Source organism: Equus asinus, chromosome 4 (genome assembly GCF_041296235.1).
Source record: "Equus asinus isolate D_3611 breed Donkey chromosome 4, EquAss-T2T_v2, whole genome shotgun sequence".
NCBI lineage: Eukaryota > Metazoa > Chordata > Mammalia > Perissodactyla > Equidae > Equus > Equus asinus.
The window spans coordinates 140126184-140153207 of NC_091793.1; the positions used below are offsets into that span (position 1 = coordinate 140126184).

The 27024-nt window shown below is 53.0% G+C and overlaps 1 protein-coding gene across 3 annotated transcripts in view; it reads left to right on the top strand.

The window, feature by feature from the left end:
- The window catches only part of NRP2 (neuropilin 2), a 112979-nt gene that overhangs the window by 38789 nt on the left and 47166 nt on the right, over positions 1 to 27024 (top strand). For all 3 annotated transcript variants that reach the window (XM_014836395.3, XM_070508445.1, XM_070508446.1), the window contains exons 5-11: positions 821 to 976; positions 2631 to 2800; positions 4691 to 4846; positions 16788 to 16932; positions 19381 to 19730; positions 21947 to 22091; positions 26066 to 26182. In XM_014836395.3, coding sequence (XP_014691881.3) covers positions 821 to 976; positions 2631 to 2800; positions 4691 to 4846; positions 16788 to 16932; positions 19381 to 19730; positions 21947 to 22091; positions 26066 to 26182 — 1239 coding nt within the window. The remainder of the gene's footprint in view (positions 1 to 820; positions 977 to 2630; positions 2801 to 4690; positions 4847 to 16787; positions 16933 to 19380; positions 19731 to 21946; positions 22092 to 26065; positions 26183 to 27024) is intronic.

A 27024-nucleotide genomic window follows, 5' to 3' on the forward strand; every position in this document is an offset into this window, starting at 1 on the left:
AGAAGGAAAAAAAAAACAAAGTTGGCAACAGATGTTAGCTCAGGTACCAATCTTTGGGAAAAAAAAAAAAGAAAGAAAGCGACTCAGTGGCCACCCTCTAGGCCCAAATAGGACTCCAGAGCCAGACTGACTAGATTTGACTCCTGGCTCTGCTGTTAGCAGCTCTGCAACCTTGGGCAAGTTACTTAACCTATCTGTGTCTCATCAGTATAAATAAGCTGCTGTCATCATCTTCATGATTACTATAATTTTATTATTAATGCAGTTGTAGATGTCAAAAAGGCCCATCACCCAAGGCCACGAGGAGCCTGCACTGCTCAGGTGGAGACCAGCACTGGTCTTGGGTGTGGTCAGTGTCAGCGAGGACGCCAGTCTCGCACTTTGTCATCATTCTAACTGTTTTGCTCTGTAAGGGAGACTGGATGGCTAAACGATTTCATTTCCTGAGAAAAGCATGAGACTGTGTCAGAAAACGTGGGTTTGCATCCCAGCTCTGCTGTTGCCTAGCTGTGTGAACAGGCAAAAGACCTTTCGGAACCTCCATTTCTTCTTCTGTTGAACAGGCATCGTAACGAGGCTCTCCGGCCCATCTACCAGGGCCATGAGAACAGAATGACGCTAGGTCGGTGAAAATACTTTTTGATGTGCAGGAGAAATATTAGACATTGCTCTTAGAACACATCTTTGCTTATTCTTTTATGCCGAGGCCTACAAGGTGATGCTCTGTTTAATGACATGCAGCTGTGGGGAGGGAGAGTATATTGAAAATGGAGTTTGGCATTTCTGTTTCTGTTGACCTCTCTTTGTCCTGCATGTCCAGTCGGCCCCCTGATTGGCAAGTACTGTGGGACCAAAACCCCCTCTGAACTCCGCTCGTCCACCGGGATCCTCTCTCTGACCTTCCACACGGACATGGCGGTGGCCAAGGATGGCTTCTCTGCACGGTACTACCTGGTCCACCAGGAGCCACTAGAGAGTGAGTTGGCGGGTTGGGAACCCCTGTCCTGTCCTCCGTCAGGGCTGTGAGAGTGCGCCGTGAAGAGAGGCTGGTGTCTGGGAGAGAAAGAGATGGATATACTGCAGAATTTGCAGTGGCATCTGAGTTTGAGGAACGGGAGCTGTGTCCTCTTGCTAGGCAGGAATTAATGAAAATAAAACAAATGTCAATCTGGGTGCTCATTTCTGTAAAAGAAGTCTGTGTCCCACAAGTTAGTTCTTCCCAGGGAAAGTCAGAGGAGCATCTCCAGCCTCAGTGTGTTCCTCTATGAATGAACGGGAGGTGAGGCAGGATGTCAGTACAGGTCCCCACCTGGGCTGACAGTTTTTGAGTCTCTCCAAGCCTCAGTGCCATCATCACAAAACTGAGCAGTTTTAGACCTCTCTCTCTCTATATATATTTTGACATTAAATATCTCTGGTCCTGGGTAGAGTTTCTTTCACTAGATGGGTCACTGCTTGGACTGTCACTTCATTCTTCCAATAAACACAGCCTTTGAGCTTCCACGAGGTGCCAGGCACCGTGCAAGGCAGTGGAAGTGTCGCCCTTCCCCCAGCTGTTGCGGAGCCTGCTGTCCAGGCATCCGTCTCTTGCCCTGAGCGACATCTTCAAATCAGCTTCTCTCGGACATGTGCTTCGAAAGTGCTGCCCCTTCCACTTAGAAACCCAAACAGTAACTCGAAGGACTAAAGAAACACTTTGAGGATGAGTGGAGCTGGGGGCATCCTGCCATGGTTGTACACAGCTTACCACATGCACACCTGCAACACGGCAGCCTCGCCTGCTGGAAAGTCGATGGCTTTTGTTTTGGGTTTTGCTTTTGTTTTTCCTTCAAAGAGCTCATGAAGATTGAGGGACAAGAAAGCAATATTGCAAATTGCACCGAGTTCTGCAAACGGCTGGTGCAGTCACAGAGCTAAAGAATAGGTTTGAGACCTGAAAATGATTGCTGGTCCTGTCAGACACATGCACACACAAATATTGACCAGTGTCCATGGAATCCATGGGAAGGACAGCGATTAAACTGATGGCCCAAGGCCAGAGTAAGTGGCTTCTAGGTCCATTTTCCCAGACAGGTGGCACAGGGGAAGACAGAGTGACATGCGTGTGTTCATAGAGAGATCTCCCAAAGACAGGTATTTATTGCTTTATAATGTCTGTCTTCTGTGCCAGAACTCATGAGACAGTTGAGTGAAAGAAAGAAACAAAAGTGCCTCCTGGGTGTTTATTAATAAAGCAGGCTTCCCACGACGCAGCGGCCCACCCAAACTGCCACGAGTCCATCACCGCTTACCTGTGTTTCAGCCGTGGCGCATCTGGCACCTGTGAGCATCCATAGCCCGCAGCACTGACAGTTCTTGTGCTTTAGATTGTTTTTTCAATTTGTATGATGATTCTTATTTATCCATAGCCTTATTTCTTTTAGGTCCAATTTAGTTTCTTTAAGACCCAGAGGGGTTGTCAAGCTCTGTGATGTGGCGTAGTTGTTTTAGAAATGTGAGTGTATAATTAGGTCTTTAAGATGAGAGCATGCCTGCAAGGACTTGTCCCTAGAAGGGAGCAGCGTTTTGGGAGTCCCAGGGGTTGGAGGTTGCAAGACCTGACTCTGCCCTTGACCGTCCCCGTTCCCCAGGCTTTCAGTGCAACGTCCCCCTGGGAATGGAGTCTGGCCGGATTGCTAATGAGCAGATCAGCGCCTCATCTACCTACTCTGACGGGAGGTGGACACCTCAACAAAGCCGGCTCCATGGTGATGACAATGGCTGGACACCCAACTTGGATTCCAGCAAGGAGTATCTCCAGGTACTTCGATGCCAGAGGGTGTGCGAGTGTGCATGTGGTGGTGGGCAAGGGGAGTAGGTCCCCGGCTAGAGGTGACAAAGGACACAGAGAAAATGAACACAGCATTCTTGAAAACTCCACTCACTCATCCATCAAAACAGATGTGTGTGCCAGGCACAAACAAACCGTGCGGACACCAGGCTAAGTGCTGGGATCAAATGGCCAGTAAGATGGACACGCCCATGCCCTTGTGAAGATTACCAGGCCTCAGAGAAGTTGTTTGACTAGGATGCTGTTTGCCCTACCACTCTAGACATCCAAGGAGCAGCCCATCAACAGTTGCAGATCTTCCTCATTCTGGGCACAGGGAGGCACTGGAGACCGGAGGGCGTGCTCCTAAAGGCAGGCTTGTTGCATTGCCAGCTGAGCATGACAGCTTCTCCTGATCTTTGCTATTTGGAGGGAGTCCTGCCAGGAAGGTTTTGCACACAGCACTCAGGAGAACACATGGGAACCTGTCACCCCGGGAATGAGATGCTAGTTGCCCAGATGCTCTGCAGCATCTTTTCAGACTGTCTGCTTTCCTTCGGAATGAGACTTGCCCCTCGTGGTGAGTAATCTTCCCTGGCTGCAGACTGGTCCAGTTCTCCTCCCCAGGGAAGAGCCAGCTGCTCGTTCCATGCTAGAGCAATGAGTGCTTTCATGACATACGGCAGACAGCCTGTGACCCAGGGACAGGCCTGTCCTTGCTCTGATGTGACATGGTGACCTCTGCTCTGAGAAAGAGGTTGCAGAGCCAACAAGAGGAAAGAGAGAAAGACCACTTAGAAACTTCCAGCAAGTCCACAGAGGTTCTAACAGCACAACTCTAAGGCCATTTGTCACTCTCTCCTCTGCCTCTTCAAAAATCCTTCTCATCCCAAGCTTCCAGGAAGTTCTCCTATATAATCAGCATTCCATTGATTATACTTGTTATTTTTGGTCTTAATCGTATACTGCCTCTTATTGCTGTCCACCTGTCTGTGATACACACATACAGCACTGCGTATTTCATTTGAATGCTTAATAATGCTGAGCACATACTCAGTAGCCAGTAAATGCCTGCTGAATCCAATTTTACCAGTGCGTGCTGGCTAAATTTGGATCAAATAGAGGTTGCCATTAAGAAACGCTGTGGCCAGCAGAGGAATGCCATCCAGCAATTTCCAAATGGGTTTGGTGTTGAGGGAGGGGAGGTGCCTCAGAGTGTCGCCACCCTCCCCATCGAGCAAAAGGTCAGGATGTGGTGCATAAGCCTAATTGCTTGGGCAGACTCTGCCTGCCCTTTGACCCCTTAGTGACCTGAGCAGCTAAATACACAATGGAGTGGGGGACTGAGGGGAGGGGAGACAGCCTCCGAGCTGAGACGTTTGCAACTAGGGCATCGTAAGTGAACTGGGTTGAGTTGGGCTGGGGTGGGGTGGCATGGAGTGGACTTAGCCACCGTTCCCTTAGAACAGCATCTGCTTTCGCTCTCCAAGGCAGGCCGCCATCTAGTAAGAAGGGGCTTGTTGGAAATGCCAGTGGTCTGCCCTGGGCAGTGCTGGCTCTTAGGTCTGGAAGGAGAGGGCTCCTTCCATGGAGGGAGCTCTAGACGTCAGTGCTCCTTTAAGATAAACTCAATGGTGTCTGTTCAGATTTGCAAAAAAGAGAAAAAAAAGAAAAATAATCGTCACACTTTCAAAGGTGTCTGATTTAGTGTTAAATAAGTTAAGTTTAACTGTCCAGTGGAATTGGGCAGCTGATGCTGGTCAACAGTACGTTGAAGGAATCGCAGACATAAGGATTCCAGTGCGTCCTTTGAAAAGAAAGCCGGAGGCTGCCTGCGTGGGTTCAGAGTCCTGCCCCACCTTCCCTGCCTCTCTCCGTCAGGTGGACCTGCGCTTTCTGACCATGCTCACGGCCATTGCAACACAGGGAGCAGTTTCCAGGGAGACCCAGAATGGCTACTATGTCAAATCCTACAAGCTGGAAGTCAGCACTAATGGTGAAGACTGGATGGTGTACCGGCACGGCAAAAACCACAAGGTAAACCCACTTCCCCACCTCAAGGGAAGCCGGGATGGGGCGGCAGGGGTGGGACAGGGAGCTTCAAGGCGACCCCGCATAGGGGAGGGGCCTGGATCCGTGAAGCTCAAATAACTGGTGGAGGCACTGGAGATGCTGGCCCTGAAAATACTCCTTCTCATGCTGAAGTGGCTGGAAAGCCCCGTTTCACCAACAGCCTGGCTGCTGTTGTGTCTTGCACAGCAGCGAGAGAGGGAGAGCGAGCTCGCACAGTGCTCTGACTGCAAATGAGGGAGAAAATGTGTTCCCGGTCTGCGTCCCCATCCAGGATTCATTGAGCATTTACGGCCCATGTCCCTTCCCCATGCTGGGTTAACAATCACGAAACCACATGTAGCTACAGTTCAGGAGTTACCGAGGTCTGGAAATGAAAGGGCACAGATCCTGAGAGAGAATCACAATGTCCCGAAGAAGAAAGAGGACAGTAAATAAAGGGGACTGATGCGGCCTCTCAGGGACAGATCTGAGCTGGCCACCAGGCTGGGCCGCCAAGCCTTGGATCCTCAAGGCTGGTGCCCTCCACATCTGTGGCTCCCGAGGCGACCGTGTGGGTGACGTGGGGCTTTTCTTGTTCATATGGATGGGTGTCCGGCACTCAGCTTTCTTAAGACACATGGCGTTTGGGGTGTGAACAGGCCTGCAGCTGGCATGGCGATGTCCGGGTGTCAGGGACGCTCAGCGTGTTGCGGGGCGGGGCTTGTTGCAAATGCCGGTGGTCTCCCCTGGGCAGGGGCTGACTCAGTCTAGAAGGAGAGGGCTCCTTCCCTGGAGGGAGCTGGGCACAGAGGGAAGGGTCTGTCCTCCTTGCTGCTTCAGTTCCACAGGCCCTGGTCTGTTGGGCTGGGAATTATCAAACTGGGACCCACACAGCCAAACCTGGAGAGGCCAGAGACTTTTCCAGACGGTCTCCCCCACTCCTGCCACGGCCCCAGGCAGCTGGCTGTTGCTGGTGCAGCTGGGAAGCTTGGATCCAGAAAACCCTGAACTAGAATGTGGGCACTGTTTCACTTGGGAAACATGCGTTTTTTAGAGGAGTGGATTCTTTTTTTTAATTAAAATCACCATAGTAACATGGCACCATTCATCTGAAAATCATGACTTCCAGATATTACCAGGTATCTCACACATGCAAAATTCCCCGTTTCACAGAGAAAGACAGCGGCGCTCAGCCATCCAAAGACCTCCTACGCTGGCGTCTCGAGCCAGGCCTGGGCACTCGCCGACTCCGCTGGTTTCAGGAGCCGCGCCCAGGCTACCAGCCCGAGTCTGCCATGGTGCTGGGAGCGCAGAGGCCTGTCCCCGGCCCACCCCGTCTTTTCAGGCCTCTCTCCACCAACCCTTTTCAGTAACAGACAGGTGGAACCCAGCCGGGCAGCTGGATGGGGGATGCCTGGGGGAGGGGGAGGAGGCCCACCTGACCGCCTCCCGGGCCAGGCTCCCCATCCAGGTTCCGTGACTAAGCAGCGCTGGCCAGAGGGATACTGTAGCATAAGCTGGTTTTAAAAGCACACAGCTGGACCGGGATGCTATTTAAAACGCCATTTGTAGGAAATCCGCTTTTGGAAATACCTTAGCACTGCACATTTTGATAGGATGCTGTCCTCCCTGGCTTTATCCTTGGTATTCATTCTTCAGGGGAGGTATTCCTGAGAACGGCACTGAGCTCTCCGGTCTCCCTGAGAATCATTCTTCTCAGCTTTTTCATATTGGCCACGTCATCCTCTCTCTCGCCTCCTCTTCTCTTCCTTGGCTAAATTTCTTTCCCCAGTAGCCAAGGGGTAATTTTGTTTTTCTTTTGTTGTTGTTGTTTGGTTTTTCAGTGACTCAGTCCTGCCCACTTAAAGGGTGCCGGGGCAGAGAAAAAGCTCTTCCCCTCCCCACGAGAGATTCATCCTCTTGGTACCCAGATTGGAAGCCTGCCTGTGGCGTTGCCCTGTCCCACGCTCCCTCGCCCTGCCATGGGCGTGACAGGCGTGACGGTCATGGCGGGCGTGGCGGGAGTGGCTCAGACCTGCCAGTCCTCCCCTCAGGGTGGTCTCTGCAGCTCCTTCTTTAGCAGACCTGTCTCCCGGATGTCTGTGTTCCGTGTCTAGACCCCGCACTGCTCATGGTGCCTCAGCACAGCTGTCTGGGCTGTTCAGGTTGGAAAAGTTGCGTGAACCGTGCCAAATAGATTTGTCAAGTCTGCTGCAGTTTGATTTGATGCCATGAACGGGAGGCGGGGCGAGGAGGGAGCTTGGGGGCCGTGGGGGGAGAGACGGGTGCTACCACTGAGTTTCTCTTGTAGCCACTGGATGGTGGGCACCATGCCAAACTCACTGGTGCTAGGTGGTAGGCTTGAAAGCAAGATTCAGACAGCAGGACCTGTGAGCAGAGCGGAGCAGAGGTGAAGGCAGCTGCCTGCTCTGCTCGGTGCTGCAGGGGGAGAGTTTGCAGGTGCAAACCACTCCACCGGGTATGAAGAGGGGATGGTGATGTTGGGGGCAGAAATGTGGCAACCTGATTTCAATTCCTTGGTCACTGTCAACACCAGTGCACCAAAGACCAAGGAATTGGAGATAAACACGATTAATGAGCGCTCAAGGTGGTGGGGGATGGCTGTGCTCTTTCTTGCAAAATGCTATTTACAGTTGTGAGCCAGGCTGGGCTGAGGCAAAGCCTGGGCCTATGGGGAGTGACTTCTTTCTTGTAGCCAGGAAGCGAGTAAGACTAAGGAACTCTTTTCCCGCCTCCCTAGCCCATGAGCAGCCTCTTCTTAGTCTCTTTCCACCCAACAGGTAATGGTGAGGTCTCCTGTGAGGAAGCCATTTCACTGTGGCCGGGGGATTGCAAGCATCCTTGTCACAAAACTCAGCCCACTTAGACAGCCATATGTACAGCACACCTCAATCCTTATCCAATTCCACATGCTGTAAATACGGAACCTATGATTTTCCTATAGGGCGGGCCCTCCTTACCCGTATTTCTGGCGTAACCACAAGGCAGAGAGCTCTTCCGCCTGATGGAGCCCGTATCCAGCCTGTGTGCTCCCTTAGATTAGACAAATGGCTTCGCGTAAATTCCTTCAGAAACCACAAGCAGAAAACTGCTGCTTTGGGTTTCACCAGCTGAATTAATAACACCCCAAACACAGACACGAGTAGAAGATTCACGGATGTGTCGGTAATTATAGGCACAGTTATATGCACACAGACCAAGGGAGGAGCCGGGAGAAAGGTGGGAGGAGCTGGAAGGCAGGAGGCCTCGGCCAAGGTCCTCCTCAGCTCTGGGATGCTCGTCCCGCCTCTGCCCTGGAGGCGAGGAGACAGAGACTGGTGTCTGCACAGGGGGACAAGGCCCTTGTCCATATATGTCAAAGCAAAGGCCTGTCTTCCATCCTCCCCTTTTGGGAAACGTGGCGTCTCCCCTGTGACATGGCTGTGAGTACCCTGCTCCTCGTCACTGTGTCACTGGGCTGTTCTGATGTATTTGCAAGAAATTTGGGCTAAAAGAGAGAGTCTGTGCAGGTGCTAAATGTATCCTAAAGGCCAGATTGAGGGTGAGAGGCTGAGGAGGCATGAGGTCAAGCTTGGGTCCAAGAGTTTCCAGCATTACGCTGTACTGTGGCACAGAAATGCCCTAAGCTCATGGTATTAGTGTCATGATGTTATATTATCATATAGGGGCCCGGGGAACCCTCACGTATTAATGTAACAATGACTCCAAGGGGCCCACGGCACCAGCTTATTCCTTCAGAATTTAATAGTGTTTCAAAGACTGTGGATTGAAGCTCTCAAAGACAAGTAATCTACCCCAGGGACACGGGAAACCGTGGCTTCCCTATGGAAGCCACCTGGTCACCAGGCTCTCAACGATTCCATCCAGGCCATGCTCGTCGTCTTGCTTCCAGAGGGAAACCGGCGTCCTCGATATTCAGTCTAGGGGTCAAGCGGTGCTTTTTCCTGGAGAGGCTCCGTCAGCCTGGAGGCCTGAAGGCCAGTCGTGCCTGGGCAGTGTGGCTCGGAGCCCAGGCTTGCCAGGTGGAGTTTGGGCCCCGTCATGGAGTCCTGAGCGCGGAGAGTTGGAAGAAGTTGCTTTGCATTTGGTTTGGCCATATCTCTTCAAAACAGATAAACACTCCCCTTCAAAAATCCTCTGTCCTATATTTATTTTCTAAATTAAAACAGATCATTTTGAAAGCCATTTGGAAGCGTAAAACCCTCTCTGAAATTATGAGAGACTTGGGAGTTGAGAGAGTGGCGTCAGAAAACCAAGCCCTCAAATCTGCCGGACAACAGCACCACGTGGCATCTATTTCCAGATCTTCTGAGACGATGCACTGTGTGACCCTGGAAGTTTCTCCTAACCGCTCCGTGCCTCAGTGTTTCCGTCTGCCCAGATGGAGTGGTGCCACAGCCGCTGTTGGCAGAGCTCCTTGGGATCCGTGGATGGACGGCTCTCTGCCGATATAATTAATGTATTAGACCCACAAAGCTCTTCTTGAACAGAAGCAAGTTATCAATTTAAAAAGTAACAAGGCCCCATGGGATATTTATCTGCCTCTTTTAAAATCATAGGTCTGGAAGGGACCTGATAAGTCCTTAGACCTCTCCCTGCATCTGATGGGCCTGCTCTGAAGCTGCCTCAGATAAACGGTGCCCCTCTTAGCTTCATTCTTCTGTTAGGGAGGCAATTATTCCTCCAATTAATAATACTGAGTTTTCAGAAATTACCCTTTTTTTTAACCTCCTGGTGGATGACTGGCTCCCCCTTATCCCTTTTATTGTAGTAATTTTGTTTATTGTATATAAGATTAGGCCCATGACTCAAACCATCAGCTGGTAATGGGCCTCAGACTCCAGAAGTCGTGGGTACGATTGCATCGTCTAACCGGGACTAGCCGCGCTCAGAGAGGGCCAGCGCCCTTTCCAAATTCAAGTGCCTCCGTCTGTCTGCCCCTCAGTTATAAGTGGGAGGAATCCAGGGCCCCAGGTAATTAGGTTTGTCCCTTATCCGCCCGCCGTGGGATGAGCTCAGACCATTCGCCTTTCCACCCAGGAAGCTCCAGAGAAGATTTCATTATACACGAGCTTGGAAGCTTTGCTCACTCGGGCTCCTGGGGCTGGCTTCACCCCACTCCTGTGGGTGCTGAGTCGTCTCCGGGAGCTGAGGCTGGCCTCCCTGGTGCTTACAGCCTTGATGCTAAATTCCCTGTGCATCCCAGGCCACCGCTATGCCCCCGGGCAGTAGGACAAAGCAAATAAGGCTGGGCAGGGGACGCCCCTCTGCCCTGACCCCCGCATCTCTAGACGAGCACTGAGTGACCACCTCCGAGCACTAAGTGACCGCCTCCCGGGCAGTCACTCTCTCTGTCTGGCTCTCTGCCGCCACATGGCCCTCACTGTGGTTTGCTGAGATCCCCCCAGAGGAGGAATGCAGGGGGCAAGTGCAGTCAGGACCCACACTCCTGCACCCTGTCCTCTCCTGCCCACCTGGAAGTTAAAGGCCTGTCTTAGAAAGTGTGGCGCTTCTGTGTCAGGAGGCCCTTGGCACACAGCGAGCCATCTGTTCCTCCCCCACCTCTACAGGAGGACTTGGCATCCCTTCCAGCCCCTTGTTGCTCTGATGCTGCACTCTCCCCCACCTGGTCTCTCCCCCAGCCCCAGATCCCTGAGCTGCCTTCCCCTTTCCCTGATGCTTTCCTGTCTCAAATCCTGAAACCCTAATCCTGTTAGTGTGCTGTGTTCCAGGGCTCAGCATCTTGTCTCCATGGGGTAACATAATCCCGCAGTAAATCTGACGGCCCCACGAGGCCCATACAGATGGGGATGCGCACGTCCCACCCACCTCCACCCCAGGACAGCTCTGGTCCTCTCTCTCCTCCTTCATGTCAGCAAAACCACTTGATGACAAAAACAGCCCTAAAGTAAAGGAGAGGAGGCAGGAGGGCGGCATGGTCTAAGCCAGCGCTGGTGGTGAGGCAGCTTCCTTTGCCCCGCCCCCAGCCCACCCTTCCCTGGGGTCCCTCCCCAGCTCCCTCTCTCTGTTTCATGTGCATATATATGAGAGGCACATCCCTTCTGACTCTGTCTGGCTAAGTTCCCACATCCACTAGAATGAAAGCAACTTTAAAAAAATTTTACTGTCTTTAAGGAGGAGTTTTAAGAGAGAAATGTCAGAATCATGATTTACAAAAAGAAAAAAAAGTCAGTTACCTGAACATCATCTTCCCCCAGTGCAACAGCCCCACCCGCCACCCTACCCCCCACCCCACCCCACCCGCCATGCCTGTTTGGTGCAACAAATTAATTAAACAGGATGGCGTTCATTGATTAACAGTTTATTTTTCCTGATGGACCCCATGGCTGGTTTTAGAGCAAATGCAAGGAAGGAGGCGGGGGAGGGAGGTCGGACCTGGCTCTGGACGAGGATGAGTCGGTAGGATTGTTGCTGAGACGAATTTTTTAAATGTGCTGCCGTTTTCCCCACTCTCTGCCCTCCATTCCCGCCACCTCTCTTCTCTGCCTGCTCTGTTCCCCTCCTCCCTGAGTGTCTGTGCCAAGCAGATTGAAGAAGAGAACCTGGGATGCAATGAAACATTTATTAGTGGAGGGAAATATTTATTAAAAAAAAAAAATGAAGCAACAGCAGCAGATCTGCACAATTTCTACCTCAGGGCTCCTGCACTGTGTTGTCTTTGAAAAACGTCCTGCTTTCTTTGCATTCCCTGGAGCTGGCTGCGTTCAGATATTTACAGCAAAGCGGAAATAAACTGTAGGTCACACACATGTAACGAAGGGCAGGTGCGTGCAGACGGAGTGCCAGAGGCCTTCTCGGGTGGGAGGCCTCGCGCATCAGGGGGGCCTCGTCTACCCACCAAAGCGGAGGAAGATTCCATGGCGGGGAGGCCGCAGAGCCGCACTGCCTCTCTCCACCCAGGGGCTCGAGGACTCTGATAGCTGTGAGCGTCCACACTGTCCCAGGCCCTGGATGTGGCTGGCAGAGGTTGATGGTGCAAGGGAGAGGGGTTTGGACCTGGCAGGAAGGCCCCTGCCCCGAGGCCTCCAAGGGGCGCAGGCCAAATGCTGGCTGCCCTCCACTGTGCCCCATTGGAGGACACGTTCTCCAAAGAGGACAGACAGAGCGTCCATAGGGAGAGGTGGCTGCGACTGGAAATGGGGGAAATCAGAGGAAAGATGACCTCAACAGCTGTCAACGATGCTTTCTGGCAAGAAGTTTCTTATTGGGTTATACATATTGTTTCTTTTGTTTTACCCAGTATTAGCTGTGTATGAGCTACAGGCTTGGTCAAAACAGGTTGACTTTCTTTTCCTGGGTGGGGTGTAGATAGTAACTAAACTGGCATGTTGGGTAGTGGCCAATTTAATTGGCAGTGCCCATCCCAGAGGTGCAAATCGGAGCACCCGTGAAGTGTGGCTGTTTCAGACTCTGTCTTACTGCAAATAAACCGAAGGGCTCAGGAGTCGATTGAAAAGGGCTGGTTTGTGTCAAGAATTCAGCGCCGCACCAAATGGATTATCCAAACCACTATGTACCCTGAATCATTTTTTAAACTTGGTTACAGAGATGCACTCAAAGAAATCTTTATGTTCAACATATATATATATACACATATATATATATACTTCATATATATACACACATGTGTATATGTGCACACACACCCCTATGTATATATACTTCTTTTTAATAACTGCAGCATAATCAACACTGTCCCTGCCTCTTAAGAAAGCTAGAGTCACCTGAACACACTTCTCATTTTCCTCTGGGTGGTAAAGCAACCATACTAGCGTTTTTCTTTTAAAATTAACAAAAATGTGTACCATCTGTGACATCCAGCGTCTAAAGCAGATGCTGTAATTGATCATCACGTTTGATACGTCCTTACCTGGGTGTCCCGTACGCTGGCAATCCACTGAGACTTCCCAGCTTTAGGGACACCTCTGGGAAGTAATGGCCTGAAGATTTCCGGCCTCAAGGCAGGACTTGAAAGTCAGTGGCCTCCAGCACTTGAACTCTCCCAGTTGGACAGATACTCCTCTGTTACCTGTGACGTGGCCACGCTCCAACATCTGTGCTGGGTGCTGTGCAGGCGCTGGAGCCGGCCGGGCTGGTAGACTTGAGTGTCAGTCTGCAGGCCTGTTATTGACTTTATTTTCTTGAAGGAGAAACCAAGGTATCTAAGGTGGATTGATTTGCCTGTAGCGATTCAGTGAGTCGGCAGGGAATAGGGAATAGAACCGATTCCCACTCACACAGCCCCATCCCTTGCAACGCCTGGACTGGAAGCCAAGAATCCATCTCAGAGAATTTGATCAGAAAACATGTGAAGGGTGGTTCCGAAACCACAGAAGCATTGAGAAAGTCATAAAGATGTATAATATATGATAGCATTTACCAGCTATAAATAGGGAGACGCAGGGAGAAAATAGAGACCTCATACGTCCATTGGGTCAGGAGAAATAGAAACTGCTTAATATTTCATTAAAAATGGATTTTCATAAATTGCACTTTGATATCTTTGGGTGAAAGACAAAATGTAAAGACTAAGGTGTTGTTATTCATTACTCTCTGATACTAATAATTTGAACTGTTATTGAACCAAAACATGAGCAATGTTTTTCTCACTCTGAGTGGGCACTCGCCGTGTGTCCTGGGCACCATCTGAAGTGTGTCAGGATCCACAGCCCCTTTCACACGACCGCTGAAACTATGAGGGCAATGGGCACAAGATGCCCTGTTACAGAGGGGACCCAGCCGGGCGGTTCTAGACTGGATGGTCTCGAGAAGAAAACCTTAGAACCTGGGCGCCAGAAAGGACCGTACAGATCAGCTCATACATCCCCTCATTTAATCGAGGAGGAAATCGGGCCTGGGAGAGGTGAGGATGTTCGCCCGCACGTTTGAGTGAATTAGCAGCAGGGTCTGCGTCCTGCTCCTGGCTCAGTGATGTTTGGGCTTTTCCCGCTAGGCCATGCTCAGAGTGAGAGGTGTACAAAAAGTTTACTAAAGGGAAGATGGTGTTCCTTAGGCACAGGGTCCAGAGAACAGAGGGCAGACACGAGCACAAGGTCAAGAGTGAACAAGAAACCTGGAAGGATGGAGGCTCTGAGATGTGACACTTGACTTGAGGCTGCGTTGAGGAGCCTTCATTTGGATCCAGGGTGGGAGAGAGGGAGGGCAGAGTGCAGTGCAGTCTGAGCAGCCAGGCAGATGGCCTGTGATACGTAAGCCATGCGCTTGCCTCTGCTCTGACTGACGCCGCTGCGGGCAGAGACCTGGGTGCTCACAAGGCCTGTGGCCACATGCACCCCTGGGAAGACCAACCCCCTCCCTGGACATGTACACATGCAAGTGTGCACCCCCAGCCAGCATGCAGCCACACCCACGCACACGCCAGCCTCCTGAATGCATTCAGAGACACAGTCATTTCCTTACTGAGGAGAAGGAGAAAAGGTTTCTTGGTATTTCTGCCAAGGCTGAGAAATGAAGGGGTCAGATAAGACAAAATTGGATATTAAAAACACATAATGCGTGCTGTGTTTCTAAACGGTACCAGCGTGGTGTGTGTGCTGTGGATTAGCAGCTGTGTTAAAGTTCACATCCACTCAACGCTCCCATCATGTACTCACATGGAAATCCAGCCCCCCGTGTGAGCTCTCAGCGTCTCCTGACGGAGGCCACACACGGTCACGTCACCATCCTCAGGGAGCAGGCCAGTGGTGGCCCCCACCGCTCACAGCACGGTCCAAAATAAGCCAAGTACTGCATTTGCCTCTTCTTTGCCAAAACAAAACAGAAAACAAATAAAAAGCCCCCTTGTGCTGAATTGTAGGAGAACCCATTAATCTCTTTCTCCCCTTCATCTCCTCCACCCCTCTCCTCAGAGCTCTGTATAGGCACCAGCAAGCCAGGGCCTCCCTGGGCCTGTCCCTCCAGTCAGCCGTCTGCAGGGTCAGGCCTCTCCGTGGGCCTTCTTCAGGCGGCCAGCTCTAGCCCTCGTTCCTTCTGCTCCCTGGGTCCTTCGCCTTCTCTGTGGGTCTTCTCGCCTCTCTTTGTCCTCAGTCTCTGAGCTGTAAGCAGCCGTATCGAACCTGTGAGAGGAGTGGTCAGGCATTCCTGCCTCTGTGCTCCCGGCGGTCAGCGAGGCTGCAGAGTGGAGACTGGTGGCCTTAGGACCAGGCAGTGGCTCCCTGGGGAACAGAGGGAGGAGCAGGCTGGGTGGGAGCTGCCCTGGATTCAGTGGGCTGAGCACCAGGTACAACGGTTTAAACTGAAGATGGCGGGCTGCTGAAAGCCTGCTTCCTCCTCTCCTTTCCTCTCTTCATCTTCAGCCAAACACTTCTCTTCATTTGGTTGCAAAAGGTGTGATGTCTCTTACTCTCCACCCCACTGTCAGTGGTGTGCTATTAAATGCCTCTAACTTTTGACTTTGGCAAGTGGGAACCGTGAAGCGTTCAAGGTTGCCACATGGCAGAGTTCATGGTTACAGTTAGTGGGAAGAAAGGACCACACTGTTAGTTAGCTCTAAGCTTCCGGGCTGCTCTTTGCAGTTACCCAGAGCATCCTAAGTGGGGATTATAAAAGCGCTGGGAACACATTACCAGACAGCACCTCTACTCAAGCCATGCGTGGAGAACTACAGGGCTCCATGATTCCCAGCCACCAACATAAACGCTGCAAATGTGTTAAAAGGATGAGAGTCAACCTAGGAACCGTGGCAAGGGCCTTGGATCCAGACAGACATCTCTGAGCCTCAGTGTCCTCATCAACAAAGTGGAAAGAACACTGCTGAGCTCCCGGGGTGTGGTAGAGGTGGTTGTGTTTGCACAGCATCTGGCTCAAAGGTCCTCAAATAGACCAGTTTCCCCATTCCTCTTGTCCCGGGCTGGCAGTGCTCAAACACCTCACAGGTTACAGGTCGCGTGAGCTGAGGCATCTGGAGAAATTGCCTGTTGTTTCCGAGTTGGCTGTGCGTAGATCTATGGTCACCTGGTTGTTGCAGCTGTGACACGTATGATTTATAAGCGATGGTTGGTTAGTTGGTCTTTCCTTCCACCCTTATCCAGGGAAACCAAGAGAAGCTCACATATACTTGTTCCAGCTCCTTTTTTTTTTTTTTTGATGGAGAGCACACGACAGCATAATGTCCATGTGGCATTATTGATTCGGGCCATCTGGTAAGCTAGGACTTGCTCCTACCGTGTTGGGTTAGAGGCTTCTCCGAAAAGCCTTTCCTCCCATCAGAGACGCATTGGTCAGATGGGGACAAGGATAGATTTCATTGCAGGGTGGGACCACAGCGAGAGGGACTCCGAGGGACTGTCTGCAACCCTGACCCTGCAACAAAGACCAGAGAGAATAGAGACAGTGTCGATTGACACGGGGCATTGGGGGTAGACGGTGCCCCCATCCTCTCACTGTTCCTGGAGCATGGAGGCCTCTAAATAATGAAAAAGACAATTGGGAAGCACATTATAATTATAAAATACCCTGCAAATATTCCTGTATGCTTGCAACATGAGGAAGAGGGAGAGTCAAGTTCAAGCTAGTGGGTGAGGGCCGCCAGCCCTAAAAGATGATATTTCCGCTCCATTTTTAAAGGATAGTCCACTTTTGTCCCCTCTCTCTGAGCGTCTGAAAGTGTTTTCGTTTTCCAGGCGCCTCCTCTGCTTGCTCTCAGCCCAAAGGCAAAATTTTCCTTCCCTCCAAACGTTTTTGTGTAGACCATTTATTGTTTTCAAGTTAGAGCAGTGTGAGAAATTAAATGTTTTTTTCATGGTGTTTCTAAAAAAGCCCCAAACAACAAAACCACTGATTATTTTTAAGCTTGAAGGGAATAAAGCTCAGCAGAACTTCTGCACCCCCTTCAAAGACGGCTCGATCGCATCTCCTGTTACAGGTCTTCCAAGCCAACAACGATGCCACGGAGGTGGTTCTGAACAGGCTCCACACACCGCTGCTCACCAGGTTCGTCAGGATCCGCCCGCAGACCTGGCACTCTGGCATCGCCCTCCGGCTCGAGCTCTTCGGCTGCAGGGTCACAGGTGAGGTGGGGCCCCGGGAGGGTGGGGAGCTGCCTGTGTCCTGGGCTCTGCTCCATCTCTCAACCCTCTGCAGACAGCGTGATTGTACCACGTGGCCTTTCCAGAAGGACTGGCTCAAGGACTCAAGTCCTAGCAGAGTTCTTTTCATTCATTCATTCTCTCATTCATTCAGTATGTATTTATTAAGCAGCTGCTATTTCTACTAGCCAATGTTTGTTGAATGCTGACTGTGTGCCAGGTTCCGTTCTAAGCGCTCAAGGTGTGTTATCTTTTACAAGCCTCCTGAGGACTCTGGGGCAGGCATTATCATTCTCTCCACTTTACAGAGGAGGAACCGGGACTCGGAGACAGGTCACCCAGCCACTAAAGCATAGAGCCAGGGTTGGAATTCAGAGCCTCTGCTCTCAAGTGACACTGCTTCCTCGGCTCGGCCCCAGAGCTCTGCACGGCGCTGTGGACACAGTGATGAGCCCCACAGACCGGTTCTGTGTGGTCGTCTGGATGAGTTAGGAAGACAGGGTCATAAACAAACAAACCTATAAATTAACGTAAAATCAAAACCATGACAAAGAGCATTATAGGACACTTGACCCAGTGCAGGAAGTCCGGGAGACATCCTTGAGGAGGTGGCGACTGAGCTGAGGCAGAGGGCACACAGCATTAGCTGGTGAAGAGGGGAGGGAAGGTGTGCCAGGCACTGGTCACAGCTTGCTCAATGGCACTGCGGCAGGTGGGACCAGAAGAGAAAGGGCGTGGTGGGTGCGGAGTGTGAACTGAGACCCCAAGGGCACGAGGTGGAGGACAGATTGGAAGGACAGAGAGGGTGCTGGGACAGCAGGAGGAGGCCGGTGTGGTGATCTGGACGGGAGATGATGCTCTGGACCAGGCCCAGCCGTGTGTGGACAGTCTGAACCGAGCTATGGACTCAGCTCGGAGCAGGCAAGCTGCCGCTTTGGTGCCGGATGGTCTTCAGGGCACAGCCACCCCCACCCTGTCCCCTGGCTGTTTCAGCTCTGGTGGCGAGGGCTCCCCATGGACCCTGTTTTAAGCTTCTAGTTAAAACCCCTTGCGTTTGTACATTCTCTAATTTTCCACGTCCCTTTCTTCTACAACATCTCACTACTCTAACAACCCTGTGAGGTGAGTGGAACAGAAAACCGAGACTCAAAGAGGCGAGACGGCTCGCCCCAAATCACCCGACCAGGAGGTGGCAGAGCCAGGAACTGAGCCCACGTTTGCTCAGTACGCATTCTAAACTCTTGTCCCCTTTACACAGAGACCCGCTTCCGACTTACGGGAGTGCTTCGTCCCGATGCCACCTGGGGGCCTGTGATCTGTTCCTTTCCCATTGCAGTTCCAGGCCAGCACAGGCTACCCAGCGAGAACTCAGTTAAGACTCGTTTTCTAGAAGATTGAAAGGAGAGAACCAGTGGACTTGAAGGAAAGGGGCCAGCTCGAGGATCATTTGATCTGGAACTCAGTTTACAAGTGTTTAATGCACCCCGCCGGTAGACCCTGCCCCGCCCGATGCCCCTTGTGCGTGCATTGTCCACTCACTCATTCGCCCCGCAGACACTGGCGGCCTGCTGTGTGCAGGGCCCCACCCGAGCCTGCACCAGCCAAGTGAGCAGAGCAGAGGGCCTCTCTGACGTGGTGGAACCTTCAGGCTGGGGGACAAGGCTGGATAATCATAAACCGAGATGCATGTGTGCAGAGAAAGGACAGGGTGCTGTGAGAAAGAGTGACCGGGGACCTCACTGTCTCTTGATTGAAAGTTTGGGGACGGCTTTTCCTGGGGTGTGACACTTAAGTTGGGGGCTGATAAAGGTTAGTCTGGTGATGCCTGAGGGGAAGAGCATTTTGGCTGGTGGGAACAGCATGAGAGAGGCACCCAGGACAGGTGAGAGCTGTGATGACACAGTGGAAGGGACGACCTGGCCCGGGGAAGGTTTCCATCTAGCTGGGAAAACATTCACCCAGGAAACAATACTCAGTGGGGTTCCCCTGTGCTCCCTGGCCCTGGGACAGTCTGTGGGGACTGGTGTTACCAACAAGGATACGAGCGTCCTCAGCTAACAGCCTGAGATGCTTGGACATGCCAGGCACCCTGCCACGAGCTTTTATACAGTAACTAACAGAGTCCTTGCAACCACCCCCAAGAGGCAAGTGCTGCTGTTTGCCCATTTAGACCTGGGGACATCGAGGCACAGAGTGATTCCACCATTTGCCCAAGGCCGTGCAGCTAGTAAGTGGCACGGCAAATATAAACCCAGGCAGCCTGGCTCCCAGTCCGGCTCCTAACCACAGTGCTCTGCCGCCTCAAATCTCGAAGAAATCAGTGCCAATTCACCGTGATTGATAGCTGCGTTCTTTTACTCTGCTCCTGCGGGTGGTCCCGGTCGGTAGGGTGCTACTCACGACCTCTGTGTCTCCCTCCCCTCTCCGCAGACGCCCCCTGCTCCAACATGCTGGGGATGCTCTCGGGCCTCATCGCCGACTCTCAGATCTCGGCCTCCTCCACCCGCGAGTACCTCTGGACCCCCAGTGCCGCCCGCCTGGTCAGCAGCCGCTCAGGCTGGTTTCCTCGGATCCCTCAGGCCCAGCCAGGCGAGGAGTGGCTTCAGGTGGACCTAGGAGCCCCCAAGACGGTGAAAGGTGTCATCATCCAGGGGGCCCGTGGAGGAGACAGCATCACTGCTGTGGAGGCCAGGGCGTTTGTGCGCAAGTTCAAAGTCTCCTACAGCCTGAACGGCAAGGACTGGGAGTATGTCCAGGACCCCAGGACCCAGCAGCCAAAGGTAGGCCGTGCCTGGGGTACTCGGCAACCTTACCCTAAACGGGGAGGTTAAGTTGGGGGTGCTGACTTCCCATCTGGACATTCATCACCCAACGCCTATAATCCAATAAACCAAATATTAATGAGAGATTACTTTGTGCCAGGCACTCTGCCAAGTGCCTTATTTTAATCCTCACAACGTTGCTAGAAGGTGGACCCTTTTGTCACTCCCATTTTAGAGACGACAAAATTGAGGCTTGCTGTCACACCCAGGCTCACACGGCACAGCTGCGGCTGAGCCCATGGTCAGACACCGTTCTGACTCCAGAGCCCAGGCACCCAACCGCTACTCAGCACGCCTTCCTCACACCTCTTCCAGATAAAGTTTCCTTGGGACTGGCCAGACATCCAAAGGGGATGTGGTTTTTGGAGGCTAAACTATAGAAACTATGGAATTGCTTCCAAAAACAACTGTGTTTTTCCGAGTGTTGCTGCATCCTCTGTGTGCTCCTCATCTTGACTCTTAGATCTTTCCTGCCTCTGGTACTGAGTGGGGAGAGCCAAGAGGAGCTCACAGAGGAGCTCACTCCGGGCCAGGAGCGCAGGCAGGGGCAGCCACCCCTCTGCCATTGGCGGAGCGAAGGTCAGCCCTCCACAGGGGGAGCCCAGGAAGGGACAAGACACCACCTCTGTCCCTCTCAGGCCAGCCTCCTGGGCGGCCAGCGTTCCCACCCCCGTGTCTCAGTCATCCCCTTGGAAGGGCAGGCCCCACGAGGACGGGGCCGTGGCACAGCTCTCACGTTGCTCAGCACGTTTCCATCCATGGTGCAGAGGCGGGGGCTGGGTTGGAGGGCTTGTGACACTGCTGTAAACTCCCAGCTCACGATTCCTGAGGCTTGGAAAGGCTCAGGGCTTGGTAACCGGACCCTTCAGTGGATGGAGCAGAAGTTGGACCACAGGCTTCCCCAGGGATTGCTGACCCTGGCTCTTCCTACCCGTGCTGGGGGCCTGGGAAGGAGACGATCGTGGGAGGAGCAGGGTCAGAGCCTGCCCTTCCAGGCAGTGCCCCCTTTTGGAGTTGTGAACCCAGGGCGTCCTGCAAAATGGGCTGGTCCTGCCACATTCCTGGCTGCTAATCGGCACAGCCCCTGGCTGTCCCACACCAACCTTCCCTGAATCGGTGACTCTGCCCTCCTACCAGGGCAGCCCCACTGCCCCCAGTGCTATGTACTGGGGCTGTAGGTGAGGTTTCTGTTGACGGAACAGCCTCCACTAAACAAAGGCTTGGGGCGCACGTCTCAGACTGTCCTGACTCAAGGACGTTGTTGTTAACCTGGAGAAGGGACATGACTTTCCTTCAGCCCCTCAGTGAGCCGGGAGCCACCAGTCAGCTGGGACTTTCTAAAGCTGGACTTTCAGGCATTAGAAGAACTCGAGGGGCCGGCCCGGTGGCGCAGCGGTTAGGTTCACACGTTCCTTTTGGGCGGCCCAGGGTTCGCCGGTTCAGATCCCCGGTGTGGACATGGCACCGCTTCTCAAGCCATGCTGTGGTAGGCGTCCCACATATAAAGTACAGGAAGATGGGCACAGATGTTAGCTCAGGGCCAGTCTTCCTCAGCAAAAAGAGGAGGATTGGCAGCAGTTAGCTCAGGGCTAATCTTCCTCAAAAAAAAAATGAAGAAGAAGAACTAGAATTAGCACTTCTTTTCCTACTAAACAGAACTTCAGAACAGGGAGGCAGCCTACACTACTTCCTTCTCTCTGCCTGAGTCCCGCGTGGGACTCGGTCAAGCCTCGTTCTTTCCAGAGCCCTCGGTTTCAGTCCCAGGAGAGAAGGCAGATCCTGATGACTCCACTTTCGCCTGCTCCCTCTTTTCTCTGCTTCTGGGTCTCTAACCACCTTCCAAATGAATGGAAACCTTGGTCTGAGAGGGGCGCTCCTGTGGATGGTGATGTCTGGGGACCAAGGGTCAGCTATGATGCTGCCTTCTGGCCATGGATGGTGATGTCCAGGGACGAGGGGTCAGCTATGATGCTGCCTTCTGGCCATGGATGGTGATGTCCAGGGACGAGGGGTCAGCTATGATGCTGCCTTCTGGCCATGGATGGTGATGTCCAGGGGCCAGGGGTCAGCTATGACGCTGCCTTCTGGTCGGATGTTGGGGACAGGAGGAGCAGACGAAGGGGAGCAGTGAGTGGGGCCCTGCAGAAGGGCTCAGCGGCCTGTCTCCCCTGCAGCTCTTCGAAGGGAACATGCACTATGACACCCCCGACCTCCGGAGGTTCGACCCCATCCCAGCGCAGTATGTGCGGGTGTACCCCGAGAGGTGGTCGCCGGCGGGCATTGGGATGCGGCTGGAAGTGCTGGGCTGTGACTGGACAGGTAAGGCCCTGGCTTCCTGGGGGCCCTGAGAGGCGGTCAGACCATGACGTGGATGGGGGCAGAGGGGGCAGCCACCCTGGGGAAGTCGTGTCAGCCCCAAACCCTGCAGACCCCTGGCTCCTCCCCGCCAGGCCCGCCGTGCTCTCCAGCCCCGACCGCGGCGCCACAGCCTCTGGTCTCGGACAGTTTCTCAGGGGACACGCTTCGTCTCATTTAAAGGATCACTGCTGTTCTCCAACCCGAGGATCTCAAAAGCAAAGCATAATCACACACCACCCAACCCGAATTCAATTAGACCCGGACTCGTCAGGCCAGAGGGCCGGGGCTGTTGATTTAGGAAGGAAAAAACCCCTCACGATAATAGAGTAATTGGTTTATGTCTGAATCTGGCCTCCAGATGTCAGTGGCGAAGAGACCATTTTCATTTTGAAGCCACATCTGTGAAAGGCATCTATTTGCTCAGGAGGGACCCTGTTGCGGGGGAGCTGACCGGACCAGGACTTCTCCCCGTGTGTGCAGGAGGCTTGCTCATCCCCGCGCCCCAGGCGGCCCGGGCTGGAGCACATCTAATCCCCCTTGCAGGATCAGGCCCACCCTTCTTGTTCCCCAGGAAGGGCCCTGTCCCCTGAGTTGGGCCCGCTCCCTCGGCTGAGCTGGCAGCAGAGCTCACTCCCTGCCAGCCGGAAGGAGCTCGGGGAGACCCGGAGCCCAGCGCCAGCGCCAGCAGGAGCAGCACTACCCGCCCCGCCAGGCCCCCAGGATCTCCCTTTTTCTGTCTCTGCCACACCTGTCAGCAGTCACCGGGTGGGACATCGTGCAGGATTAGTAAGGGCCTGTCCCAGAAGTCCTTTGGGCCCCTGGGGGCGGGGGAGGGGGGATGCTCCTGTGTCACTAGGATGTGCAGAGGAGGAGTGGCCTCTCTCACCTTGGGGCTGGAGGCAGCCCCAGTGACTGCAGGTACTCCCCAGTGTGTCGGGTAGAGCCAGGTTTCCCTGCGGCCAGCTGCGTGTGGGTCACCGTCCCCCTGCAGGAGCTGAGGGCCCTTCCTACAGTGACATGAGCTGGCTTCATCAATGGCCTCCCCAGATTCAGAGGCTGCAAGAGACCCAGGAGCTTCCAGGCCACTGGCTTTCAAATGTCTTGACCATCATCCACAATTTAAAATAAACTTGTATCACGACCCGCGTGACTTACAAGCACGTACATGTGAGCGTGCACACACGCACGCTCGTGGATTGCCAAGTGTGGGCCTGCCCTGCCGACGGCTGGCTGCATCGCCTCACACAAGATCCCCGGCCTCTGAGCATCTTAGCTGAGAAACGGGGATCGTAACAGGATATCTACGCCCCTGGGGTTGTTATAAGATTTCAGGAAAATAGTGGATGCTCCTAATAATACCTGTTACAATACGTAAATGTAACTGGAAGGGAAGGTTCCCAAAGGAGAGCTCCTGCTTACGTGTGGGTGCACGCTGGAGATCATCATCCATATCTCAAAATGCTAGAAATGACCCATTAGATTGATCCCACAACCTGCCAATGAGTGTGACATACAGTTTGAAACCCTTGCAGATCTAGGCCAATGCCTCTTTCACAGATGGGGAAACTGAGTCCCAGGGAGAGGAAGCCACTTGCAGAGGTCTCTCCCTGGCTGGGGGCTGGCTCATCCTTCCCTCCCCTCCTCTGCCCTCTTCCAGGCTGGCCCTGCTTTATGACTACCTGGATAGTTGCTAATGGCTTTTCCGCTTCTTGCTCCCCACCCCAGCCTGGCCCAAATTACACTGGCGATGGTCAGCAACAGGTTTCTCATTTCAAAGTCCTGCCTGTCCATTCCTGGGAAGATGGGAGTTGGGGCTCGTCACCCTCTGCCCCGGTTCCTTGCCTTTGAAGTCTGTGACATCTGGTTTCAATTGCGGGACCGCTGAGCTCCAGGGGCAGTTACCTCTGCGTGCCCAGTACAAACGCCCTGGACAGGAGGCCGGCTGCGGCTCCCTCCCGTCCTCCACATGCCCGGCCCTGGCTCTCCGTGCCTCGCCGGTCCCTGCGCCCCCAGGTTTCCCATGGTCCCCACCAGCCAGGTTACCCATTTGGCTACCTAATAGTTCCAGAAACTGGTCTCCTAGGTCAGGCGGCTTTGTTGCTTCTCAAATTTCCATTCGTTTCTGCAACTCATCTTCAGTTCACTTCTACATTCCCACCCCAAAAGGATAACAGGAGAAATATGGGGCTGAGTTGAGTTGCTGCAGCTCAATATTGAGAGGGCCGCTTCACCTGCTTGTTTGTGTTTCAAATGGTTCCTTCTCAGCTTGCTGCCCACAGTTTGCTTTACAATTGAGTTTGAGATTCCACGACACAGTGACAAATTTGAACTTACAAATTAGGACTCTTTGAGGTTGTTTGCTGTTTACCATGAGCAAGAGGCAGACTCCGCAAAGGGAAGCATGAAAGGTTAGGTGTGTTGTGTTTAATAGCAGAAAGGTGGGAAGTCGACCGTGAAAAAGCTATTCAGCGTCTGTAGCGATTTCCTGCAGCTCCTGGCTCTATGAAATGGTATCCTGAAGGGTGCCTGACAAAGGAGCCAAATCACGCACAATGGCGCAAAGGAAGATGTATAGAAATGCGAGGAACAATGCCCGGGCTGATTCGGGGAGTCTGTTGGAGGGCGACTCTGGGATGAAGACCCCACCCCACAACACATGGGCTTGAACACGGGTTACCAGACCTCTCCTTTGCCCCACCCAGCGGCTGACTCATGGTTTCATTCATTTCATAAATGGCTGCTGAATGAATGACTGGCTTGAGCAAACAGACAAATGGATGGATGGATGAATGAGTCACCCAGAGCCGAGTTAGAACTGTCTGCCTGCAGCCAGGCTTGGCCCCGCCGTTCTAGTGCCTGCTACTTGTTAGTATTTGAATAAGTTTTGAATAAGTTGCCAACATTGACAACTCTGGAGATTTTCCGTGGGGAATTTTGGCTTCATGTGGGGAAAAAAAAATTTTTTTGCAATATCTGGCCACCCTGGGCCACCTCCCCTCAGAACCTCAATCTACTGGAGCCAGTGACGGTGGCCTCCTTTAAATCAGGCACGCAAGATCCCTCTGCCACCTTCCCTCCCACACTTGACTCTCCCAGCCCCGGGCAGCCATCCTCCCTGACGGTGGCCGTTGGGATCCAGGAAGCATTGGGATTTGCCACACCCTGACCTGATGGCACAGCCCCAAATTTCTTCCACCAAGTGGAGTCTGGATCCCTTTGAATCCATATTCCTTTCCATTCAGTTTTGTGCAAACGCAAACTGCAGTGTCTAGGGTCACACCTCCCCGGCTGCCTGGCTTCGAGTACGGCCTCGATGATTGTGCTCGGACTGTCTTGTTATAGGTGGGCCCCTGGGTCTGGTTAGCTTTGGCTCAAAAAAGTTCTCTCTGACTCAGAGGAGGCTGAAAAGAGAAGGCCTATTCCCCCCAAGGCAGGGGTGAGCCGGGAGGGCCCATGGGCAGCCACCCACAGGGCGAGGCACGGGTAGGCCTTCTCCACAGAGCAGAGCTCACTTCATCAAGACCGAGATTTTTCCGAACCATTTTTGGTGGGCATCGTTCATTTCACGTGTGCACCGCCCTCGCTGTCTTAACCAGAACACCCGGACCACCGTGAGCCCTGACTTGGGGTCAGCATCGCCCGCATCCATTCCTGTCTCCACGGCCTCTTGTGCCGGCCACAGGCGTCTGCAGTGGAGTAAAGGCGTGGGGTTGTGTCGTGCCTCTCTGAGGCTATTTCTGAGACTCGGGACCCATTCTCCCTCCGCTCAGGCGATGCCCCCCGCTTCCCTGACAGCACACAGGTGACTCAGAGACATGTGAGCGTCTTTGCTCTCCTTTCACTCCTTCTCTAAAAGCCCCACGCATAGAGAGGAAACTTGGTCTTCGGCGCCTTCCTCCTGCTGGGCTTCACTCCCTTCCCTTGCCTTTACGCAGACTCAAGGCCCACGGTTGAGACGTTGGGACCCACCGTGAAGAGCGAGGAGACCACCACCCCGTACCCCATCGACGAGGAGGCCACGGAGTGTGGGGAGAACTGCAGCTTTGAGGATGGTGAGAATGGGGTCAGAGCCGTATTTCATCCGGGGTGGCACGGGTGCCGACCAGTGGGCATGGAGCACAGGGACTGGGGTCCCCTGGGTCAGAGGTCAGGGAGGTGTGGGCACTCAGGAGCTGCGGTCAGTAGCCATTTACAACCATTGTGAAGTGTTCAAATACTGGAACAACCAGTGAAGCCCCACAGGCATGAACCCACTGGTCATCATCTAAGGGTCCATCCTCCCTCAGGAAATCTCCTTTTCTAGCCCACACTCTGCATCCTTAACCCACAGCATGATGGCATTTTCTGCTAAGCTGTGTCTCCCCGGTACAGTCAGGAAGATCTGGGGATCATTTGGGTGATCTGGTCCTGGAGTGCCACAGTCCCGTTAACTCAGCAGTAAGCCATTCCTTAACTGCGTCTCCCTGTGTGTTCCACCACCGACAGAGGAAGTCTGCCAATTACAGCTCAGAGTTGGCGCCTCCCCGTCAGTGCGGGTCAGTGACAAAGGCAGAAACGGGAAAAGGCACCTGAACTGTTCCTTCAAAACTCAGGGCTGCCTTGTTTTGGATGCGTCTCTTCACGTGGAAATCTGTAGTACTTTCATCTTATCTTCTAAACGCATCCAAGTTATCTAAAAACAATAATTGGCAAAGTCCAAAAGGATGTCATAATTTAAATCATATCTCGAAGGTTATGGAGTATGAGGACATTCCTAACAAACCACAAATTTTGGAACACCTGGCATTTTTGGCTAGAATTTACTGCTTGACAGCCTCCGTTTACAGTAAATTACTGATCATAATTAAGCGCTCATTAAGTGAAATGAGGGAAATTGGTGAAGAGACTTGGGAAG